This window comes from Pipistrellus kuhlii, unplaced genomic scaffold (assembly GCF_014108245.1).
Source record: "Pipistrellus kuhlii isolate mPipKuh1 unplaced genomic scaffold, mPipKuh1.p scaffold_m20_p_1, whole genome shotgun sequence".
Classification (NCBI taxonomy): domain Eukaryota; kingdom Metazoa; phylum Chordata; class Mammalia; order Chiroptera; family Vespertilionidae; genus Pipistrellus; species Pipistrellus kuhlii.
The window spans coordinates 61710133-61735789 of NW_023425404.1; the positions used below are offsets into that span (position 1 = coordinate 61710133).

General features: G+C 39.5%; 2 protein-coding genes and 1 pseudogene across 2 annotated transcripts; all 3 read right to left on the reverse strand.

The window, feature by feature from the left end:
* Positions 1-7921: 7921 nt before the first annotated feature.
* Positions 7922-8872, reverse strand: LOC118704085 (olfactory receptor 10G2). Its single transcript, XM_036411428.1, has one exon. It carries the CDS (start codon positions 8867-8869, stop codon positions 7922-7924), a length of 948 nt encoding a protein of 315 aa, XP_036267321.1. The 5' UTR covers positions 8870-8872.
* A 7053-nt stretch (positions 8873-15925) lies between these two features.
* LOC118704141 (olfactory receptor 10G2) lies at positions 15926-16882 on the reverse strand. The gene has a single exon (XM_036411556.1). The coding sequence runs from the start codon at positions 16880-16882 to the stop codon at positions 15926-15928; it is 957 nt and encodes a 318-aa protein (XP_036267449.1).
* Positions 16883-24910: 8028 nt separating this feature from the next.
* LOC118704217 lies at positions 24911-25650 on the reverse strand (annotated as a pseudogene).
* Between the last annotated feature and the right edge of the window lie 7 nt (positions 25651-25657).

Consider the following 25657-nt stretch of genomic DNA (forward strand, 5'->3'; position numbering starts at 1 on the left):
TGATTGGCAGCCTCCTGCACAACCCCTACAGAGGATTGAGCCCCCAACCCAGGTATGTGCCCTGATAAGAAGTCAGCCTTCCTGGTTTACAGGTCAATACTCAGCCACTGAGCCACACTGGCTAGGCTACCTGTCCAGTTTTCCAACACCATTTGCTGAAGAGACTGTCTTTCTCTTGCCTGCTTTGTCAAATATTAATTGACCATATAGATGTGGGTTGATTTCTGGACTCTCTGTGCTAATCCATTGATCCACACGTATACCTATTCTTATGCTTGTAGTACCAGGCTCTTTTGATTACTATGGTCTTGTAGTATAGTTTGATAACAGGTATTGTACAGTAATATAGTAGCATTAGAGGCCCAGTGCATGAAATTCGTGCATGGGGGGACCCTCAGTCCAGCCTGTGTCTTCTCACAATTTGACATGCTGCATGGACCAGTGATTATACTTTTCATACAGGTGAAAGGTATCTTGCTGTTGTATGGGCAGCAACATGTTTTTGCCCTGATTTTAAAGAGTAGTACATAACATGATCCTTCTGAGGCAGTAGTACCATTTCCCTCATCTTATGGGTGGAAAAACTGATGTAGAGAGAAGTTAAATAATTGGCTTTGTCCAATAGTTATGTGTCAGAATCAGGGCTGACCACAAAATGTGCCAGCCAGAGCCTATGCCTGTCACCATTTCATCATCCTGTTTTTTTTTGTTTGTTTGTGTTTTTTTTTTCAGTGTTAGAGTAGCCTTGCCAGGTTTTAATTTTAAATCTAAAAGACTGTTCCCAATATTTAGGGTAAGGTCCCTCAGCCTGGCCGGTGATCAGGGCCATCTGTAGGGTGATTGTCAGGTGGGGTGATTGGAGGGCCCTCGCTGGCACCCGCCTTGGCTGGTGGCCTGGTGCCACCTGCTGGCTGGCCCCACTCTCTAATCACCACAGCCAGATGCCTCCCTCTGGGCGGGAAGGGGGCAGATGCTCAATGCAGGAGCTGCCCCCAGTTGGTGGTCAATGTGTGTCATAGCAACTGGTCGTTCCATTGGTTATTCTGCCATTCAGTCGATTTGCATATTAGGATTTTATTATACAGGATCTTTGTGATGAGACCAATATTTATGGCTTATTTTCTGGGATACTCCCTTATTCATTTTGAATTTTGTAACATCAGACAGTCTGTGGGGCTTATCAGGGCTTATGGATGATTGCATGTCTGGGATTTCTTTTACCTTCCATAAACAAATTTACAAAAAAAAGAAAGGAAAAGCTAATGTGGTTGTTATCAGTCAAAATATTATTTTATTGGTATATTCACATTTCAGGAAACTCCTATTTCTTTGAATTACTACAGTGCTAATATAGATCTGCACAGAATAGGAGAAACAGAGTGTCAGGGTTAGCGTTAAAGGGACATGAGAAATCATTCAATTCAACTATCATCTACAGTATTTTAAGTCATGCTCCTTGAGTAGTGAATTTTATTAGTATTTCTTAGTTCTGTTTCTTTGAGTACCTTGAGATTCATTTGACTTCTTTTCTGCTAGTCTGATCTTTGAAACTGTCTGACCCTTTTCTCAAACTTTCTTCAAATGTCTAGTGATGGCCTATAGCTTAAGAGAATACCTTGAATGTGATCATTCCTCTGCCCCCAAACTTTTATGGTGTACTCTGTAGCTCCCAAGTCACCTTGGTGTTGAAGTATCTAGCACAGAGATCAGCACATTTTTTTCTGTAAAGTGGAGATAATAAATATTTTTGGCCTTGAAGACCATATAGTCTCTGTTACATCTGTAGCTGCCAATGTACATAAAAGCAACTATAATTAGTACACTTAAAAATGGACATGGCTGCCAGACCAGCATGCTCAGTGGCTGAGCATTGACCTATGAATAGGTGGTCATGGTTAGATTCCTGATAAGGGCACATACCTGGGTTGTGGGCTCGATCCCCATTGGGGGTGTGCAGGAGGCAGTCAATCAATGGTTCTTTCTCATCATTGATGTCTCTCTCTCCCTCTCCCATTCTTCAAAAATAAATAAAAATATATTAAAAATGGATATGGCTGCATTATAATAAAACTTTATTTATAGATAGCAAATTTTATATAAATTTTGTGTTTCATAAAAAATTATTCTTTTTCTTTTTTCTTTTTTCCCAACTATTTAAAAAGTGTAAAAACCATTCTTATCTTGCAGGGTTTACAAAAATCAGTAGCAGGCTAAATTTGGACCACAGGTGAATAGAAGTGATAGGGGAAGAACAAAACTTGTTTGTGACTAATTAGTGAGAACTGGCCAAAAAGTGTATGTGTGGGTAGATGGAGCCAGGTGAAAATGTTTGTCTTACCTTTACACAGCCTGACCTTTTTTATATTTTGCTGCTTCCACTATTCCAGAAAGCATGATTTCAGTTGAAATAGTTTTCAGAAAGGAAACTGTTAAATTTTATGGGTTTGTATATTACAACCAGAATATGTGTGAAGAAGTACTTTATGAAATAAAGCTGTACAGGTACAGGTTCATAATTTCCTAAGCTGTTCACAAGTTAATCTAGTTTCACTGTTTCAATCGACTACTTTCTAGAGCTGTTCCACAAAAATCACTCTTTTCCACAACCGTAGTTGTGTTCATTGATTAAATTAGCAATTGTGAGTGTGAGAACAAGAAAAAAGGCCTCTCTTTTTCTTTGCTGTGTTATAGAAGACTGGAGAAAAACCAAACAATGCTTAGGGAAATGGAGTTACACAGCTATATTACACCAGTGGACTCAGAGCAGGTTGCCTCTCAAATTCTGAGCAAACCAGTATGGTATCCCCTTTTGGTATATTTGACACCCAAATATGAATTATACTTCTGGGCCTTTCATGGGCTTTGCAAAAAGCCACAGGTGTTGGGGGTCTTGAGACCATACCTAAGGGCCTGGCCTGGTGCCAGTGCTGATAACCCCTCTCTGGGGGCTGTGTCATTTTTTATGGCCTCTGTGAAATGTAAGCATTTAGGTAACAGGTCTTGCAAGACAAGTTTGTGGAAAAAGGGACAATGACTTAATTATAGGTTATCAAGAATGTACACTGGGCTTGCTGGCACAGATTCAGGTTGCTAGCACGCCCCCCCCCCCCCCCCCCCCCAAATATCAGGGTCACATTGGAATTAGCTTTTTAGCCTTCTCAGCTGTAGCCTTATACAATTTATGAGGAGCACCTGATAATTAAGCTTCAAGATTGTTAGCTCCTCTGTTTCAAACAGCCCCTCTGTTCACACTGCAAGACAGGATGAGTTATTCTCAAGGCTACATTCTTGCATACACCTCCTCCCTGCTGGTTTAACAACTCAAGGATAATTATAGAAAGTTCCCTTCCTCCCCTTTCTTCAAACATTTTGAACTCTTCATGAATTTTACTGTAAGCATGTTTGGCTTGCGTGAAGATATTGACAAAGACACCTCCCTAGGACATCTGCCCAGATTTAAAAAAGCAAACAAACTTTTCACAGACAGCCCCAAATCCTTCTCCCTTCCTTGTCACCTAGCAACAACAGCCATTATCCTTTAAAAGAGTAGGCCAATGTTTATTTCTTGCCCTTGTATTGATTAGCAATGCATCAGACCTTTCCTTTGGGGAAAGTAAAAACAAAACAAAGCTTGCTTTCTGCATTTATCTCTTCTTTTAGTTGTGAATTCTTTCATAGCTCCCATCAGCCAGCAAAACTATAACGGTAATGATACACATACCTCTAAGAGAGTAGTTAGGTTTTATGAATTAAATGTGCATATAATCCCAAGATCTCACAGGCTTCACAGCATCTTATCTCCTCTGGTGACAATAATGAGGTCCATGAGGTTAAGTGTTACACAAAAGATTTATCCATTAACTCTCATTTCTTTCTAACATTATTTTAGTTGTGTCACAATTGGCGATTTTATTGCTTCCGATGGGAGAGAGATGCAGATAAAGAGATGGGCAGCCATTGTTGTTGCACTTCCCCCTGTATTTATAAGCTTCTCCTCCAATTGAGGTAACTATTTAAAGAGCTTGTGTCTTTTTCTCTTCCTTTATTTTTTGCTTTTTATCTCTTTAGGAGACAGGCATTAAGATATGAATATTAAAAAGCAACTGCAGCCCTGGCTAATGTTGGTTAGTGGTTGGAGCATTGTCCTGAATATTGAAGGGTCAGGGGTTCCATTCCTGGTCAAGGGCATATATCTGGATTGTAGGCTGATCCCCAGCCCCAGACGGGTTGTGTACAGAAGGCAACCAATAGATGTGTCTCTCTCACATCCATGTTTCTCTCTTTCCTCCCCCACCCTCCCTTCCATTTTCTATAAACAAACAAACAAACAAACAAACAAATAAAGCAACTGCACACACAGGGAAAATGAGAAAGTGACCACGTACACCCAGGGAAAGGTTAGAAAAGGCCTCAGAATATCTTAAGTTTACATTTCAGGCTGATCCTCGACAGAAGTAGACTACATGCGCAACCACCCCTACCAATGAAAAACAACCGAAAACCCCACAAAACAAATAAATCTGGCAAGCCCTGGGAAGGAGGAGAATCTTATTTTCAGAGTTGCCACATTAATAGATTCAAATGTCTAGTGTTCAACAAACAAACAAAAATTCATAAGACATTGCAAGAAATAGAAAATTATGGCCCATTCAAAGAAAAAAACACAAAACAAAAACCAACAGAAACTGTTCTTGAAAAGACCTAATGGAAGATATAATAGACAAATATTTTAAGCAAGTGTTTCAAAGACGCCCAAAGAACTAAAGGAAGATGTAAATAAAATAAAGGAGAAAGTAAATAAAATTATTTGTGAACAAAATGAAAATACCAAAAAAAGATAGAAAACCTAAAAAGAAACAAAAATAATTCTGGCGTTTTGAACCAGAGCATGTGCCCTGACTAGGAATCAAACCTCGACCTCCTAGTTCATAGTTGGATGCTCAACCATTGAGCCACACTGGCCAAATAGGGACAGTCTTTTTGACAGATGGTGCTGGGAACACTGGATATCCACATGTAAAGAATGAAGTTGGACCTTACCTAATGCCATATACAGTATAATCCCTTCTTATCTATTGTTTTGCTTTCTGTGATTTCAGTTACCTGTGGTCAATAATGGCCCCAAAATATTAAATGATAAAATTTTAGAAATAAACAATTTAGGTATGTTTCAAATTTCACACTGTTCCAAGTGGCATGATGAAATCTTGTGCCATCCTGCTCCATCCTGGGCTGGGCATAAGTCATCCCTTTGTTCAGCATGTCCATGCTGCATATACTACCTGCCCCTTAGTTACTTAGTAGCAGTCTTGGTTATCAGATTGGCTATCAGAGAGAGAGAGAGAGAGAGAGAGAGAGAGAGAGAGAGAGAGAGAGAGAGAGAGAGATCGAGACCATATTCACATAACTTTTATTACAATATATTGGTATAATTGTTATTTTTTTTATTAGTTGTTGTTAATTTCTTACAGTGTCTAATTAGAAATTAAACTTTATTACATATATATAAAAAAAACCCTCAGACTATCTAGGGTCAGTAATATTCGTGTTTTCAAAAATCCATTGGAAGTCTTAGAACATATTTCCTATGAATAAAGGGACTACTGTACAAAAGTTAATGCATAACGGATCAAAAACATAATGCAAGTCTGAAACAATTTAAACTCTTACAAGAAAACATAAGACAAAAACTTTACAAAATTGGATTTGGCAATAATTTTTTTTGCTATAACCCCAAAGACACAGATAACAAAAGAAAAAATAGAGAAACTGGATTTCATAAGCATTAAACATGTTTGTGCATCAAAAGACACTATTAACAGAGTAAAAAGATAATCCCAAGAATGAAAGATAGTATTTGTAAATTACATATCTGATAAGGGATTAGTAAATACCCAGAACCCTTAAAACTCAATAAAAAACAAATAACCCAATTCATTAAAAAATGGGCAAAGGACTTGGACATTTTTCTAAAGAAGATATGCAAATGGCCAACAAGCCATGAAAAGATTCTCAACATCATTAATCATTAGAGCAATGCAAACAAAAACTACAATGAAATACTACTTCATACCTATTAGAATGGTTAGTATTAACACCCCCCCACACCCCCCCAAAAAAGTCAAGTGTTGGTCAGAATGTGGAGAAATTAGAACTCTTGTACACAGTTAGTGGGAATGTGCAAGATACTGCTGCTGTGAAAAACAGTATGCTGTTCCTCAAAAAATTAAAAATAGAATTGCTGAAAACGGTTTGGCTCAGTGGATAAAGCGACGGCCTATGGACGGGGTCCCAGATTTGATTCTGGTCAAGGGCATGTACCTTGGTTGCACGCACATCCCCAGTGGGGGGTGTGCAAGAGGCAGCTGATGGGTGATTCTCTCTCATGGATGTTTTTAACTCTCTATACCTCTCTCTTTCTCTCTGTAAAAAATCAAGAAAATATATTTAAAAAATTAAAAGTAGAATTAACACATGATCCAGCAATTCTTCTGGATATATACTGAAAATAACTGAAAGGAGGGTCTCAAAGAGATATTAGAATATCCATATTCATAGTAGCATTATTCACAATACCTAAAATGTAGAAGCAACCCTAGTATCCATCAATGGATGTATAGGTAAAATGTGGTATATACATACAATAAAATATTATTTATATTTAAAGAGGAAGAAAATTGCACAATATGTTGTAGCATGAATGAACTTTGAGGTGATTGAAATAGGAATTTTTAGGGGTGAAATAGGTAGACTTAGGGAATTTTTTAAATTAAGGGGGTCCATGGATGAAACATAGGGTTACAGAGCTACAAAGGTTACATTTCCATAAGATAAGGTAACTGGGGGTAGCCAAAGGTCTATATTTACAAAATAAAGGAGGGCCTCACATATCCATGTGAGGTTTGACCTTAGAGGTCAGGAGTTGCAATAGTGACCAAATCACAGGGGAATAGTGGCCAATCAGAGGGGATATTGAAGCACAAAAACTGCAGCCTTTATAAACTTGGGAAAAAAGAAACTCCGTGGGATTCTTTTCCCCTCCTTACGTGAGAGTCTGTACTTGTTCTTCAATAAACTTCCACCTTTGCCTTACCATCTTCTGCTGTGGATTCATATTTTGATTCCCAAGAACAAAGAATCTGGGGAAGCCATCCTGCCCAGGGGAACACCATGTGTTCCAGTCCAAAATTCCCGTATCATTCTTATGCTTAGTAAAATAAACAGTCACAGAAAGGCAAATACTATATGATTCTACTTATATGAGGTACTTAAGAGTAACTAAAGTCATAGAGACAGAAAATATAATGGTGATTGCCAGATGCTGGAGGAAGGGGAGAATGAGGAGTATTATTTAATGGGCATAGAGTTTCAGATTTATGAGATGAAAGGACTTATGGGGATGGATGATGGTGATGGTTGCACAACAACATGAATGTATTAAATGCCACTGAATTGTACAAAGAGAGAAATGACACATTGAGTCCTATGTTTCAAAAAGGAAAATCTGATAGGAGTATAGATGAGGATGGGGATAACAAAAGGATCAGGAAGGCAGAGAGACATTCCTGAGACGGAGTGAACATAATTATTGCTGGAAGGAAACACAGACAATCCACAGAGATTCACACCAAGTGCTTGGGAGGATAATTTTGTCTTGATCTAAGCAAAGCAACCCTGAATGCCTAGTGGAATGAAGCAAATGGATGAAGAGTGATGGGATGGCATTCTGCTGGTTTTCCTAAATTTGCCTGAAGTAATCCCCTCTCCTCCTAGATCGAGCATTTATTCTTCATATTTATTTGTGTAGAATGTGCTTTCTTTTGAGAAATGGGTTAGAAAAGTGTAAAACAATTCTGGCCAATATACTGAGGTTAAATATAGCACCAGAAGCTCTTCATAGCAGATTTACATCCAATTATGGTTACTTATTTTCACTTGCAGCCCCTCGACCTGCTGTTATTCTTTTCAGAGCAGACTTCACTTCCTGGTTCCTCAGTGTATAGATGAGGGGGTTCAGTAATGGAGTGACAACAGTGTAAAACACAGCCACCACTCCATCCAAGGGACTCGTGGAGCCTGGTCTGAGGTAGATGAAAACACAGGGGACATAGTAGACTGTGACCACGGTTAGATGGGAGCCACAGGTGGAGAAGGCCCGCCGTCGCCCATCAGCAGTGCGTATCTTCAGGATGGCATGGACTATGTTGGCATAGGAGAGCAGAATCAACATGAAGCAACTGGAAGCCATCATCCCAATGTCCACAAAGGTCACAAGCTCATTGACAGTTGTGTCAGCACAGGCCAGTCTCAATACTGCAGGGATGTCACAGAAAAAATAATCCACCTGGTTGGGCCCACAGTAGGGCAGGCGGAAAGTCAAGATGGCTTGGATAGAGCCATGGATGGAGCCAGCCACCCAAGCTCCAGCCACAAGGATGGCACATAACTTACCATTCATGAGCATGGGGTAGCGCAGGGGCCTGCATATTGCCAGGAACCTGTCGTAGGCCATCAAGGTGTAAAGGAAGCACTGGGTGCTGCCCAGGAAGTGAAAGGCATATAACTGAGCCACACAACCACCAAACGGGATGGCCTTGCTGGAGGGAGTGAAATTTAGAATAATTCGAGGAACAATGACTGAGGAGAGCCACATGTCCAGGAATGAGAGCACACCCAGAAGGATGTACATGGGGCGAGCATGCAGCTTTGGGTCAGCCCACACGGTGAGCAGAATGAGCAGGTTGCCCAGCTGAGTGAGGATGTAAATGATGAAGAAGACCAGGAAAAGAAAGATCCTCAGATTTTGGGGGTGAGGTAAGCCCAGGAGAATGAAATCTGTCACAATGGTGTTCAGAGATGTGTTTTCCATGTTCTTCCTATAGTCTGCTAAGATGAATGGTGAAGTCAGAGGAAGAAAATACAACACAAGGAGGTGGTAAGATGACCAGAGTCTAGGAGGTAAACAAAGGATTTCTATATTTTAAGTGGAAAGCATTTGCCACCAATTATCTAGGTTTGTTTGGCAAGACAAGTCCTCAGAGGCTGCTTACTTTCTAGCTGCCCTGAAAAGCACCTACCATGGGAAACACTACATACAAGTGTTGAAAGCCAAGGCACTATCTATACTAATAAAAGGGTAATATGCTAATTAGACCAGATGTCTTCTGGATATCCATCTGGACGTCATTCCAGACAAAGCCATGATGGTGGGGGCTGAGGCAGAGGCAGTTAGGGGTGATCAGGTTGGCAGGGGAGGGCAGTTAGGGGTGACCAGACCAGTAGGGGAGGACAGTTAGAGGCAACCAGGCCAGCGGGGTGGGGGCAGTTAGGGGTAACCAGGTCAGCAGGCAGAAGTAGTTAGGGACAACCAGGCAGGTAGGGGAGCAGTTAGGGGCAATCAGAAAGATGGGGGAGCAGTTAGGGGTGATCAGGCTGGCAGGGGAGGGTTGTTAGGGACAACCAGACCAGTAGGAGAGGGCAGTTAGGCGTAAAGTGACCAGACGTCCTGCTTTTGGCGGGATAGTCCCGATTTTTAACAATTTGTTCCGCATCCCATGGCATTTTAAAGCAGTCTCGGGTTTTTTTTGTTTTAAAAACAGTTCCGATTTTGGAAAATCAGCAGGCAGAGGCAGTTAGGGAGAATCAGGCAGGCAGGGGAGCAGTTAGGGACAATCAGACAGGAGAGCAGTTAGAAGTGATCAGGCAGGCAGGTAGTCGAGCAGTTAGGAGCCAAAGGTCCCAGATTGCAAGAGAAATGTATGACTGCCAGTTTAGGTATCAATCAGACATCCCTCAGGGGTCCCGGATTGAAGAGAGTGCAGGCCAGGCTAAGGGAACCCGCTCCATGTACAAAATATGTGCATGGGGCCTCTAGTCTGTAATAATAAAAGGGAAATATGCTAATTAGACCAGATATCTTCTGTATGTCATTCTGGACGTCCTTCCTGACAAAGCCGGGGTCGGAGGGAAGCAGCCTGGGTCCTGGGTGCCAGAGGGAAGCTGGTGCTGGCAGCTGGGGGAAGGAAAGCCTACTCTTGCACAAATTTTCGTGCATTGGGCCTCTAGTTAATAATAACAGTGTTAATGCATTTGATGGGTCTTTGCCTAAAGGGGAATCACAGGGAAGTGGGTTTTGGTGACACGGAGCAGTGTCATCCCTAATTATTGGTCTCTGACCTATCCTTAAAATGTCTCCTTTGATGATATACAAGAATCTTTGTGATTTGACCCTTGCATATTTCTAGTCTTTTTTCCTTTGGTTCCTTCAGAGCACCATACCCTCTTTCTTTCTGTACCTGGAGTTTCCTTATTCATCATAACAGCCCCATTTCTCAAGATTCATTCTGGCTGCTGCCTGCTTTGGGAAGAATTTTCCTTTAGAAAAACAGTCTTCTGTGAGATAAGAATTTATATTATAGAAGTCAGTTACAGTATAGTGTGATAAGAGCTATTTGCTTAAATGCTCATTGGTTTCTTCTACTAGTTTACAAACTCCTTTAGAACAAAACCATGGTCTATTTTGTTCTTTTTATGTTTCTGCAGCACCTGCTTAAGTGTTTGGCAATAGTAAATTAATTAATAAACATTTATTAGCTGATTGATTGACTGAATTTTGCCAGTTTCCATTAATTCTGCATCCTGGTGCCCTCTGTGATCACATTTCTCATGCTTTATGTCACATATACTTCAGCAATTGAGTCTATTCCCAGAATAAACAAAGTCTATCCTTTTCATTTGCTATTACTTAAATTTATTGAGTGATCAAAGTTGTTTAATTGTTTTGGATTATAATAACATATATTAGTATCGGGTTTGACCTTTAGTATGCTGTTATTTTAAGATCTTATTTGCCTTCCAATAGATTAAATTCTTAAAAATGCTTTGAAGGTATTAAACATCTGAGTCAGATGTTATTTGAAAACTATCTTTGATAAATAGTTTGTCCCAAAAGAAATTTTCTTAGTAACAGTTTCTTTTGTATTTTTACTTGTTCCTTAAATTAAACCATCTTATAATTCATAAGAAACAATAAAAATTAAAATATATTTAGATTAAACTTTAATTAAACAAATATGAACATTAATAGATTCATGACTAAATATACACTTTTATAAACACTAATCTCAAACATACTTAATCTTCATTATTATTTAACCTTCAAGTAAGATGACTAAGTGTGGTCATCACTAGGAAAAGAAGGGTGAAGTATGCCATACTTGTGTTTACTCAGTAATGCTGAGTCTGATGCATCACTTATATCTGTACTCAAATTGAACTGGAAATTAAGTCTTTGCTCTTGGCTTTATTTCCTCCCTCAAATTGGGAAAAGAAAAAACAAATGTTTAAAATTCAACTCAAAGAAGAAAGTTCCCAACTCTGGAGAGAGGCCAATTTAATTAAAAATTAATATGCCTAACTTATTAACTCTGTGAACAGAGGCTCAGTAAGGTAAGGAAGAAGATGGGGGGAAAAGATAGACTAAATACAATTTTTGACAAAGTTACTGAAACTTTTAAAGACTAGAAATGAAGTCTTTTCTCCTGTTGAGGACTGACCTGGCTTTAGGAATGCTTCCCTTCTTGGACTCACATGAACACGGCAGCAAAACCTTGGAGGAGACTGTTCTTTCTCAGGTAGAATAGTGCAGCAGGCGAAGCAAGTGTCTTTCAGAGCATCTCTAGGCTTGTGATAATGCTGGGTTTCTGCTTTGGAGTGGAATTAAAATCTTCCAGGGGATTGACACATCGACTGTTTTAATAATCTATCAGGCCCTTTGCCCTTGGAGGCTCTTTATAGATTGCATCTTCTCTACCTAAGTGGTTTGAATTTTACATCAATTATATTATTGGCTGTATCACCTTTGATAGTCTTTTCTTTAAAAAAAAAAAAAAAGAAAAGAAAAGAAAAGAAAAAACATTGTCAAGAGATTTATGGAAAACTATTTACCTCTTGAGAGTTCTACCCTGAAACATTTCCCCATGAGACATTCATTCCCTTGATCCTCATTATATTTTGTTTTGACAGTAAGCCGGAATAATATTTACGTATCTAGGAAGTATATCCTGAAGAACAACATGATCTTGTTGAATGACTTGCAATTTTTGTGATTCCTTTCTTTAAAATGTTGTGGGATCACATATTTTCCCACTTTATTTCCAGAAATACATTGAAAATACACTTAATTTTTGATAATTGAGCTAAACTGCCCCTCCATGTTTTGATCTCTCTGAATCTACATAATAAAAGTCTAAGCAACTATTACGGTGAAATGAACAGAACCACCAATTGCTATGATGCACACTGACCACCAGGGGGAAGATGCTCAATGCAGGAGTTGCCCCCCACAGGGGGAGCACTGCTCAGCCAGAAGCTGGGATCACAGCTTTCTCTACATCTTATTACATATACTTATCTAAATATATAAAAGCCTAAGAGACTGTTCCATAGCTCAACCATTCAACTATTCCACTGATAGCTATCACATGCACTGACCATCAGGGGGAAGACGCTCAATGCACAGGCATCTAAACATGGAACAGAACAGAATGATGAGTCTTAGGGGGAAGGGAGGAGAGTGAGGGCAGGAAGAGATTAACCAAAGATCTTACATGCAAGCTAAAGGCCCAGTGTGGGTCCATTGGCCTGGCATGCAGGAATTGGGCTGAACTGACTCTCTGACATCCCCTGAGGGGTCCTGGATTGTGAGTGGGCTCAGGCCAGGCTATGGGACCCCACTGGTTCATGAATCCGTGCACTGGGCCTCAAGTTTCTATGTATTTTTTCCCTTTAACTTTGGTTGCTATGGTTTTCTACCAGTTAATTTGGTTCTTCCTTTAGGGAAAATAAGAATAAGAGGAACTTAGTGGTAGGAGGTAGGAAATAAAGGTAAAGTGAATGATTTTCATGCAAAAATATATTTTATTGAGCATCTAATATGTACTAGGCTCTCAGTTTCTGGAGTGCATAACTGAATAAAAGATCTCTGAACTCATGCTATAATAGTATAGGAGAAATAAACTTGACCCTCATAACTGGACTTCATTGTCTTTAGGAGGAAGAAAACTGAGATGTATAAAAACAATGCTGATGTCATGTGGAAGGAGACTTGACTTTGGATGGTGAATGCATAATTCAGTATACAGATGATGTATTTTAGAGTTGTACACTTGAAACTTGTATAATTTTATTAACCAATATCTCCCCCCAGTAAATTCAATAAAAAATTTAATAATATGAATTAGTTGTGAGCTGAGTAAGGGCCAGATAATTACAAAACTACAACTCAAGTTATCCAAAGAATATTTTTAAAAAATATATTTTTATTGATGTCAGACAGGAATGTAGAGGGAAAGAGAGATAGAAACATCATTGATGAGAGAGAATCATTGGTCATCTGCCCATTCCATGCCCTGCAGTGGGAATTGAACCCACAACCCAGGCATGTGTCCTGACCTGGAATCAAATCATGACTTCCTGGTTCATAGGTTGATACTCAACAACTTAGCCACACCGGCTGGACTATCCAAAGAATCTTAATTTTCAAATTACTCAAAGATATTTGGGTTCATAAATGGAGACTCTAAGATATAAAAGCAGAATGATACTGAACATTTGAATGGAGAATTTAACCCTGAAGCAAATGACTTATGTGCTATTAGTAAAAATAAAAAAGAAAAATTTAAGCACCTCATTGAAATGAGTAGGAAGATAGATTCTAAAAGAGTTCCAGCAAACAGTAAATGGTCAATGGAAATGAACTATAGAATATCAACTATCTTAAATTTGAAAACATGTAAGTTATTGATATTTTCCTTACTCAGCATCCTATCCTTGTATTTAATTAATGACTATGAGGAATATTCGAATATTCTTGAGGACTTAAGTAGGCTCATTCTGATCTCGTTTTCATACCTATTTCCTCCTAAAGTTTTAGGTTTTTAAAACCACATGTATTTCAACCACAGAGATTTTCAAGAAGGAGCAACACCTCTTTTTTATTTCTGCCAATAGAATTCCTCTCCTCTAGCTGACCTTTTCCCATTTCCATCTTGGTGCTAGAGTTGGAGCAAGTCATTATTAGAGGGTAGGATCCAAGGTATTTAGAATTTCTTTGGTTCAGACTGGGGAGTCAGCTCAGTTGTCACATTCAAAGAGCAGTAGCTGTGTAAAGATTCAGGAGTCAGAAACTTCTAAGTTCAACCCTGGCTCCATAGTTGCTCAGGTAAAATCTCAGAGCATAGAAGAAAGGTAGGTTCTCAAGATTAGGAGGAATGTGATGTGCATCTAATTCAATGATCTACTGTGTTTAAAGTGAAGCTTCCTGAGCTCTGATTTTTGAATATCTCTCCACCTTGTTCCCTTGGGTATGTAGGAATGAATCTAGCTTTAGTGTCCTTTGACTTGAGACGTTTAGTGCTCTCTGTTCTCAGTATGAGCAAGATAGAACATCCTTGTCCAGTTATTTTCTAGTCCTTGTGGTGTATGTGGAGTTTCCAGAGCCATACTTAGATGTCTGGAGCATGTTCTCACTGTGGCAGTTTAATTCTCTTTAGATCTAGTTCCTGAAAAAAATAACCAAGAGAGTGGTGGTAGAAGATACTCTCATCAACAAAAGTATACCCTATCAGGGTAATTGTTCACTGTTACATATGTAGCTCAGGAAAACCTAGACATCTATAGGGCTGTAGATAAATGCGTCATTACTCTGGAGGAGAGGACTTGGGAAAGTTATGCCACCCGTTTTCTCCTGGCTCTCCTAATTTCCTCCTCCTTTGTCTTATCTGGTGTAGGGGTGGTAAACAGTTTGAATGTCACTAAGCCCTAGGTTACTCACCAATTTTTGTGTGATTCCCCTACTCCTGCATCTTTGTAAATAGAAACCCTCCTCAAATTATCCTGTTTTGAGTGTGCCATATATCTTCTTTTGGGAAATCAGAACCATCCATATGCCTTAAGAGTTACTTGCATGTTTACTCTGCGGTTCAGGGCATTGAAGGAGTTCAGTTGGAAGAAATGTAAAGGCCAAGATCCTTATTAAAAAGTTTTTTTAAAAAGAAATTATTAAGGCATAGTTTGACATCTTTTAAGGAAAGTCCTTAAGAAGTTAGACAATATGGATTTATTCCACATAGAGGAGAGAGCTTGGCAGGCAAGTAATGGGTCGTGAAGCAGTGAGGATGGAAGAGAAAAGGATAGTAGAGATTTCTTGGGAAATAAGGTTTGTTGGGTCCAGATATTTTTTGGATTTTAAATTCCATATTAAGGAGTATGGCTTTATTTTACATTCATTGGAGAGTCCTAAAAATTGTATGTTTCAGAAGGATACTTTTGACTGTGATGTGGATGAGAAGGGAAAAGGACAAATGATTATTTAGAAATTAAGAGAGACATTCTAAAAGTAAAGGGGACAGATTTTGATGTTTGAACTCATGGGAAGAGTGAGGGACAAGAGGGAAACATAAATGATCCAGTATTTTTAAGTTCAAGTGCTTTTAAATGTTTATGCCATGCACAAAGAACAGAATTTATAGAAGTCTTTTGAAGTCTAGTGTTTAGGGACAGAAGTAAAGAAAAAGAGCTAGGCCAAACATTATGCTATTTTTTCCTCTTTTTCATTTTCTGGCATAATATATCTCTGAAGAGGTTGATACATCCTCATTCTATTCAAGCTTTGATAAGGCACTTGCTTATACCACAAAAAAAGGTGGTAGAATTAATATATTCATATTTCTAAACAAATAATGTAAAACAATTTGAACCAGTTTAATTAAATGAAAAGATTATGAATCCAAAGAGTTCAGAAGTTTCTTCTAAATAGAATTAAATTGAGTTTAATTCATTAAGAGTTTATTGAAGGTTTGCCACATGCTACAGTAGCTCAAAAGACTGGTCATGACAGTGATGTAGGTAGTTCCTGAGCCTATGGTTATTTATTTTCACTTCCAGCCCCTCGACCTGCTGTTATTCTCTTCAGAGCAGACTTCACTTCCTGGTTCCTCAGTGTATAGATGAGGGGGTTCAGTAATGGAGTGACAACAGTGTAAAACACAGCCACCGCTCCATCCAGTGGACTCGTGGAGCCTGGCCTGAGGTAGATGAAAACACAGGGGACATAGTAGACTGTGACCACGGTTAGATGGGAGCCACAGGTGGAGAAGGCCCGCCGTCGCCCATCAGCAGTGCGTATCTTCAGGATGGCATGGACTATGTTGGCATAGGAGAGCAGAATCAACATGAAGCAACTGGCAGCCACCACCCCAATGTCCACAAAGGTCACGAGCTCATTGACAGTTGTGTCAGCACAGGCCAGTCTCAATACAGCAGGGATGTCACAGAAAAAATAATCCACCTGGTTGGGCCCACAGTAGGGCAGGCGGAAAGTCAAGGTGGCTTGGATAGAGCCATGGATGGAGCCAGCCACCCAAGCTCCAGCCACAAGGATGGCACATAACTTACCATTCATGAGCATGGGGTAGTGCAGGGGCCTGCATATTGCCAGGAACCTGTCGTAGGCCATCAAGGTGTAGAGGAAGCACTGGGTGCTGCCCAGGAAGTGAAAGGCATATAACTGAGCCACACAACCACCAAACGGGATGGCCTTGCTGGAGGGAGTGAAATTTAGAATAATTCGAGGAACAATGACTGAGGAGAGCCACATGTCCAGGAATGAGAGCACACCCAGAAGGATGTACATGGGGCGAGCATGCAGCTTTGGGTCAGCCCACACAGTGAGCAGAATGAGCAGGTTCCCCAGCTGAGTGAGGATGTAAATAATGAAGAAGATCAGGAAGAGGAGGATCCTCAGATTTTCAGGGTGAGGTAAGCCCAGGAGAATGAAATCTGTCACAATGGTGTTCAGAGATGTGTTTTTGGTATTTTCCATGTTCTTCCTGCAGTCTGCTAAGATGACTGGTGAAGTCAGAGGAAGGAAATACAACACAAGGAGGTGGTAAGATGACCAGAGTCTAGGAGGTAAACAAAGGATTTCTATATTTTAAGTGGAAAGCATTTGCCACCAATCATCTAGATTTGTTTGGCAAGACAAGTCCTCAGAGGCTGCTTACTTTCTAGCTGCCCTGAAATTCACCTTCCATGGGAAACATTGAAGGTGTTTCAACCACTACATACAGGTGTTGAAAGCCAAAGCACTATCTATACTAATAAAAGGGTAATATGCTAATTAGACTAGAGATCTTCGGGACATCCTTCCCAAAGTCCTTCCAGACAAAGCCATGGTGGCAGGGGCTAAGGCAGAGGCAGTTAGGGACAACCAGGCCAGTAGCAGTGGGTAGTTAGGGGCAACCAAGTCAGCAGGCAGAGGCAGTTAGGGACCATCAGGCAGGCAAGGGAGCAGTTAGGGGTGATCAGGCAGGCAGAGGTGATTAGGGTCGATCAGGCAGGCAGGCAGAGGTGGTTAGGGGTGATCAGGCAGGCAGGAGAGCAGTTAGGGGCATCAGAGAGGTTTGCAGAGTGGTTAGGGATGATCAGGCAGGCAGGTAGTTGAGCAGTTAGGAGCCAGCAGTCCAAGATTGCAAGAGGAATGTCTGGCTGCCAGTTTAGGCATCAATTGGACATCCCTCAGGGGCCCCGGATTGAAGAGGGTGCAGGCTAGGCTGAGGGACCCCCTCGGTGCACAAATTTTGTGCACCTGGCCTCTAGTCTGTAATAATAAAAGGTTAATATGCTAATTAGACTTGATATCTTCTAGATGTCATTCTGGATGTCCTTCCTGACAAAGCCGGGGTCAGAGGGAAGCCAGCCTGGGTCCTGGGTGCCAGAGGGAAGCTGGTGCTGGCAGCTGGGGGAAGGAAAGCCTACTCTTGCACAAATTTTCGTGCATTGGGCCTCTAGTTAATAATAACAGTGTTAATGCATTTGATGGGTCTTTGCCTAAAGGGGAATCATAGGGAAGTGGGTTTTGGTGTCACGGAGCAGTGTCATCCCTAATTATTGGTCTCTGACCTATCCTTAAAATGTCTCCTTTGATGATATACAAGAATCTTTGTGATTTGACCCTTGCATATTTCTAGTCTTTTTTCCTTTGGTTCCTTCAGAGCACCATACCCTCCTTCTTTCTGTACCTGGAGTTTCCTTATTCATCATAACAGCCCCATTTCTCAAGATTCACTCTGGCTGCTGCCTGCTTTGGGAAGAATTTTCCTTTAGAAAACAGTCTTCTGTGAGATAAGAATTTATATTATAGAAGTCAGTTGCAGTATAGTGTGATAAGAGCTATTTGCTTAAATGCTCATTGGTTTCTTCTACTAGTTTACAAACTCCTTTAGAACAAAACCATGGTCTATTTTGTTCTTTTTATGTTTCTGCAGCACCTGCCTTAGTGTTTTGCAATAGTAAGTTAATTAATAAATATTTATTAGCTGATTAATTGACTGAATTTTGCCAGTTCCCATTAATTCTGCATCCTGGTGCCCTCTGTGATCACATTTCTCATGCTTTATGTCACATATATTTCAGCAATTGAGTCTATTCCCAGAGTAAACAAAGTCCAAGGCATTATACATGCTTTTCATTTGCTCTAGAACAGCGTTTTTCAACCGCTGTTCCGCGGCACACTAGTGTGCCGCGAGATGTTGCCTGGTGTGTCGTAGGTGCAGACAAGACAAGAATTTTATAATTTTTCACTATTTAGTTTACTTAATATTTCATAATAAAGTAATTATAAAATACTTTCTTTGTGTTTATTTGATTCCTATTCAAGAGAATTACTTTATATATAGTCAATATAGGCACAGAGTTAAATTTTTTAACATTTTCTAATGGTGGTGTGCCTCGTGATTTTTTTCATGAAACAAGTGTGCCTTTGCCCAAAAAAGGTTGAAAAAACACTGCTCTAGAATATTACTTAAATTTATTGAGTGACCAAAGTTGTTTAATAGTTTTGATGTTTTGGATTATAACAGCATTCATTAATATTGGATTTGACCTTTAGTATGCTGTTATTTTAAGATCTTATTTGCCTTCCAACAGATTAAATTCTTTTTTTTTTTTTAACCAGTTAGGGCAACTGTACCCCGTGTTTATTTTTATTATTTTTATTTTTTTTATTAAATTATTATCTGTGTACATATTTTAACATTGCCCCCCCCCCCCATACATACCCTCCCTCCCCAGAGTTTTGTGCCCATTGGTTGTACTTACATGCATGTATACAAGTCCTTTGGTTGATCTCTTATCTCCCCCAGATCTCCCTATTCTCCCCGCTGTAATTTTACAGTCTACTTGTTGCTTTACTGTCTCTACATCTATCTTTTGATTTGTCAGTTTATAATGTTTTTTAATATCCATAGATGAGTGAGGCCATGTGGTATTTCTCTTTCATTGACAGGCTTATTTCACTCAGCATGATCCAACAGATTAAATTCTTAAAAATGCTTTAAAGGTATTAAACATCTGAGCAGATATTATTTAAAAACTACCTTTGATGAATAGTTTGTCCCAAAAGAAATTTTCTTAGTAACAGTTTCTTTTGTATTTTTACTTGTTCCTTAAATTAAACCATCTTATAATTCATAAGAAACAATAAAAATTAAAATATATTTAGATTAAACTTTAATTAAACAAATATGAACATTAATAGATTCATGACTAAATATACACTTTTATAAACACTAATCTCAAACATACTTAATCTTCATTATTATTTAACCTTCAAGTAAGATGACTAAGTGTGGTCATCACTAGGAAAAGAAGGGTGAAGTATGCCATACTTGTGTTTACTCAGTAATGCTGAGTCTGATGCATCACTTATATCTGTACTCAAATTGAACTGGAAATTAAGTCTTTGCTCTTGGCTTTATTTCCTCCCTCAAATTGGGAAAAGAAAAAACAAATGTTTAAAATTCAACTCAAAGAAGAAAGTTCCCAACTCTGGAGAGAGGCCAATTTAATTAAAAATTAATATGCCTAACTTATTAACTCTGTGAACAGAGGCTCAGTAAGGTAAGGAAGAAGATGGGGGAAAAAGATAGACTAAATACAATTTTTGACAAAGTTACTGAAACTTTTAAAGACTAGAAATGAAGTCTTTTCTCCTGTTGAGGACTGACCTGGCTTTAGGAATGCTTCCCTTCTTGGACTCACATGAACACGGCAGCAAAACCTTGGAGAAGACTGTTCTTTCTCAGGTAGAATAGCGCAGAAGGTGAAGCAAGTGTTTTTCAGAGCATCTCTAGGCTTGTGATGATGCTGGATATCTGCTTTGGAGTGGAATTATAATCTTCCAGGGGATCGACACATTGACTGTTTTAATAATCTATCAGGCCCCTTGCCCTTGGAGGCTCTTTATAGATTGCATCTTCTCTACCTAAGTGGTTTGAATTCTACATCAATTATATTATTGGCTGTATCACCTTTGATAGTCTTTTATTTAAAAAAAAGAAAAGAAAAGAAAAGAAAAAACATTGTCAAGAGATTTATGGAAAACTATTTACCTCTTGAGAGTTCTACCCTGAAACATTTCCCCATGAGACATTCATTCCCTTGATCCTCATTATATTTTATTTTGACCGCAAGTCGGAATCATTTCTTTTCTTTTATTTTTTTATATATTTTATTGATTTTCTACAGAGAGGAAGAGAGAGGGATAGAGAGTTAGAAACATCTATGAGAGAGAATAATTGATCAGCTACCTCTTGCACATGCTCTACTGGGGATGTGCCCACAACCAAGGTACATGCCCTTGATCAGAATCAAACCTGGGACCTTTCAGTCCACAGGCCGATGCTGTATCCACTGAGCCAAACCTGTTTTGACAAGCTGGAATCATTTCTACATATCTAGAAAGTACACTCTGAAGAACAACATGATCTTGTTGAATGACCTCCAATTTTTGTGATTCCTTTCTTTAAAATGTTGTGGGATCACATATTTACCCACTTAATTACCAGAAACACATTGAAAATGTACTCAGTTTTTAATAATTGAGCTAACCCCCTCGCCCCCCATGTTTTGATCTCTCTGAATCTATTGTACATAATAAAAGTCTAAGCAAACATTATGGTGAAATAACCAGAACCACAAGTTGCTATGATGCACACTGACCACCAGGGGGAAGATGCTCAATGCAGGAGTTGCCCCCCACAGGGGGAGCACTGCACAGCCAGAAGCTGGGATCACAGCTTTCTCTACATCTTATTACATATACTTATCTCTATATATAAAAGCCTAAGAGATTGTTCCATTGCTCAACCATTCAACTATTCCACTGATAGCTATCACATGCACTGACCATCCGGAGGAAGATGCTCAATGCACAGGCATCGAAACATGGAACAGAACAGACTGATGAGTTTTAGGGGGAAGGGAGGAGAGTGAGGGCAGGAAGAGATTAACCAAAGATCTTATATGCATGCTAAAGGCCCAGTGTGGGTCCATTGGCCTGGCGTGCAGGGATTGGACTGAAACTGACTCTCTGACATCCCCTGAGGGGTCCTGGATTGTGAGTGGGCTCAGGCCAGGCTATGGGACCCCACTGGTTCATGAATCCGTGCACTGGGTCTCTATTTTCTATATATTTTTTTCCCTTTAACTTTAGATGCTTATGTTTTTCTACCAGTTAATTTTGGTTCATCCTTTTGGGAAAATTAGAATAAAAAGGACTTAGCAGTAGAAACTAGGAAATAAAGGTAAAGTGAATGATTTTCATGTAAAAAATATTTTATTAAGCATCTAATATGTACTAGGCTCTCAGTTTCTGGAGTGCATAACTGAATAAAAGATCTCTGAACTCATGCTAGTATAGGAGAAATAAACTTGACCTTCATAACTGGACTTCATTGTCTTTAGGAGGAAGAAAACTGAGATGTATAAAAACAATGCTGATGTCATGTGGAAGGAGACTTGACTTTGGATGGTGAATGCATAATACAGTATACAGATGATGTATTTTAGAGTTGTACACTTGAAACTTGTATAATTTTATTAACCAATATCTCCCCCCAGTAAATTCAATAAAAAATTTAATAATATGAATTTGTTGTGAGCTGAGTAAGGGCCAGATAATTACAAAACTACAAGTCAAGTTATCCAAAGAATATTTTTTAAAAAAATATTTTTATTGATGTCAGAGAGAAATGTAGAGGGAAAGAGAGATAGAAACATCATTGATGAGAGAGAATCATTGGTCATCTGCCCATTCCATGCCCTGCAGTGGGAATTGAACCCACAACCCAGGCATGTGTCCTGACCTGGAATCAAATCATGACTTCCTGGTTCATAGGTTGATACTCAACAACTTAGCCACACCGGCTGGACTCTCCAAAGAATCTTAATTTTCAAATTACTCAAAGATATTTGGGTTCATAAATGGAGACTCTAAGATATAAAAGCAGAATGATACTGAACATTTGAATGGAGAATTTAACCCTGAAGCAAATGACTTATGTGCTATTAGTAAAAATAAAAAATAAAAATTTAAGCACCTCATTGAGATGAGTAGGAAGATAGATTCTAAAAGAGTTCCAGTAAACAGTAAATGGTCAATGGAAATGAACTATAGAATATCAACTATCTTAAATTTGAAAACATATAAGTTATTGATATTTTCCTTACTCAGCATCCTATCCTTGCATTTAATTAAATGACTATGAGGAATATTCTTGAGGACTTACGTAGCTTATTCTGATCTTGTTTTGATACCTATTTCCCTCTAAAGTTTTAGATTTTTAAAACCACATGTATTTCAACCACAGAGATTTTCAAGAAAGAGCAACACCTCTCTTTTTTATGTCTGCCAATAGAATTTCTCTCTTCTGGCTGACCTTTTCCCATTTCCACCCAGGTGCTAGAGTTGGAGCAAGTAATTATTAGGAACCAAGGTGCTTAGAATTACTGTCGTTCAAACTGGATAGTCAGCTCAGTTGTCACATTCAAAGAGCAGTAGCTGTGTAAAGATTCAGGAGTCAGAAACTTCTAAGTTCAACCCTGGCTCCATAGTTGCTCAGGTGAAATCTCAGAGCATAGAAGAAAGTTAGATTCTCAAGATTAGGAGGAATGTGTAGTGCATCTAATTCAATGATCTACTGTGTTTAAAGTGAAGCTTCCTGAGCTCTGATTTTTGAATATCTCTCCACCTTGTTCCCTTGGGTATATAGGAATGAATCTAGCTTCAGTGTCCTTTGACTTGAGACTTTTGGTGCTCTCTGTTATCCTCAGTGTGAGCAAGATAGAACATCCTTGTCCAGTTATTTTCTAGTCTTTTTGGTGGAGTTTCCAGAGCCATACTGATACTCGGATATCTGGGGCATGTTCTCACTGTGGCAATTAAATTCTCTTTTGATCTAGTTCCTGGAAAAACTAACCAAGAGAGTGGTGGTAGAAGATACTCTTATCAACAAAAGTATACCCTATCTCAGGGGTAATTATTCACTGTTACATATGTAGCTCAGGAAAAAGTAGACATCTATAGGGCTGTATATAAGTATGTCATTACTCTGGAGAAGAGGACTTGGGAAAGTTATGCATCCCTGTTTCTCCTGGCTCTCCTAATTTCCCCCTCCTTTGTCTTATCTGGTCTAGGGGTGGTAAACAGTTTAACTATCACTAAACCCCAGGTTACTCAACGATTTTTGTGTGATTCCCCTACTCCTACATCTTTGTAAATAGAAACCCTCCTGAAATTATCTTGTTTTGAGTGTGCCATATATTTTCTTTTGGGAAATTAGAACCATCTATATGCCTTAAGAGTTACTTGCATGTATACTCTGGGGTTCAGGGCATTGAAGGAAATCAGTTGGAAGAAATGTAAAGGCCAAGATCCTCATTAAAATAATTTTTTTAAAAGAAATTATGAAGGCATAAGAAGTTAGACAAGTTAGAAAAGTCCATAAGAAGTTAGACAATATGGATTTATTCCACATTGAGGAGAGAGCTTGGGAGGCAAGTATTGGGCATGCTGAAGGAATGGGTAGTAAAGCAGTGAGGATGGGAGAAGGAAAGGACAGTAGAGATGTCTTGGGAAATAAGGTTTGTTGGGTCCAGATATTTTTTGGACTTTAAATTCCAGATTAAGGAGTCTGGCTTTATTTTACATTCATTGGAGAGTCCTAAAAATTGTATGTTTCAGAAGGATACTTTTGACTGTGATGTGGATGAGAAGGGAAAAGGACAAACTATTATTTAGGAATTAAGATAGACATTCTAAAAGTAAAGGGTACAGATTTTGATGTCTGAAGTCATGGGAAGAGTGAGGGACTGGAAGGAAACATAAATGATCCAGTATTTTCAAGCTCAAGTACTTTTAAAAAAATATATATTTTATTGATTTTGTACAGAGAGGAAGGGAGAGAGATAGCAAGTTAGAAACATCGATGAGAGAGAGTCATCGATCAGTTGCCTCTTGCACACCCCCTACTGGGGATGTGCCTGCAACCAAGGTACATGCCCTTGACCGGAATCGAACCCGGGACCCTTCAGTCCCCAAGCCAACGCTCTATCCACTGAGCCAAACCGGTTTCGGCAACTTCAAGTACTTTTAAATGTTTATGCCATGCACAAATAAAGAACAGAATTTATATTGATAGAAGTCTAGGGTTTAGGGACAGAAATAATGAAAAGGGCCTAGGCCAAACATTATGTCATTTTTCCTCTTTTGCATTTTCTGGCATAATATATCTCTGAAGAGGTTGACACATCCTCATTCTATTCAAGCTTGATAAGGCATTTGTCTATACCACAAATAAAGGTGGTAGAAGTAACATATTCATATTTCTAACAAATAATGTAAAACAATTATGATGTAAAAAGATTATGAATTCCAAAGAGTTCAGAAGTTTCTTCTAAATAGAATTAAATTGAGTTAATTACTTAATCAGTTTATTGAAGTTTGCCACATGCTACAGCAGCTCAAAAGAGTGGTCCCTGACAGTGATGTAGGTAGCTCCTGAGCCTATTGTTACTTATTTTCACTTGCAGCCCCTCGACCTGCTGTTATTCTCTTCAGAGCTGACTTCACTTCCTGGTTCCTCAGTGTATAGATGAGGGGTTCAGTAATGGAGTGACAACAGTGTAAAACACAGCCACGCTCCCATTCCAGTGGACTCTGGATCCAGCCCGAAGGTAGATGAAAATACAGGGGACATAGTAGACTGTGACCACGGTTAGATGGAGCCACAGGTGGAGAAGGCCCGCCGTCGCCCATCATCAGTGGCGTATCTTCAGGATGGCATGGACTATGTTGGCATAGGAGAGCAGAATCAACATGAAGCAACTGGCAGCCACCACCCCAATGTCCACAAAGGTCACGAGCTCATTGACAGTTGTGTCAGCACAGGCCAGTCTCAATACTGCAGGGATGTCACAGATAAAGTAATCCACCTGGTTGGGCCCACAGTAGGGCAGGGCGGAAAAGTCAAGGTGGCTTGGATAGAGCCATGGATGGAGCCAGCCACCCAAGCTCCAGCCACAAGGATGGCACATAACTTACCATTCATGAGCATGGGGTAGCGCAAAGGCCGGCATATTGCCAGGAACCTGTCATAGGCCATCAAGGTGTAGAGGAAGCACTGGGTGCTGCCCAGGAAGTGAAGGCATATAACTGAGCCACACAACCACAAACGGGATGGCCTTGCTGGCAGGAGTAAAGTCCAATATTAGACGAGGAACAATGACTGAGGAGAGCCACATGTCCAGGAATGAGAGC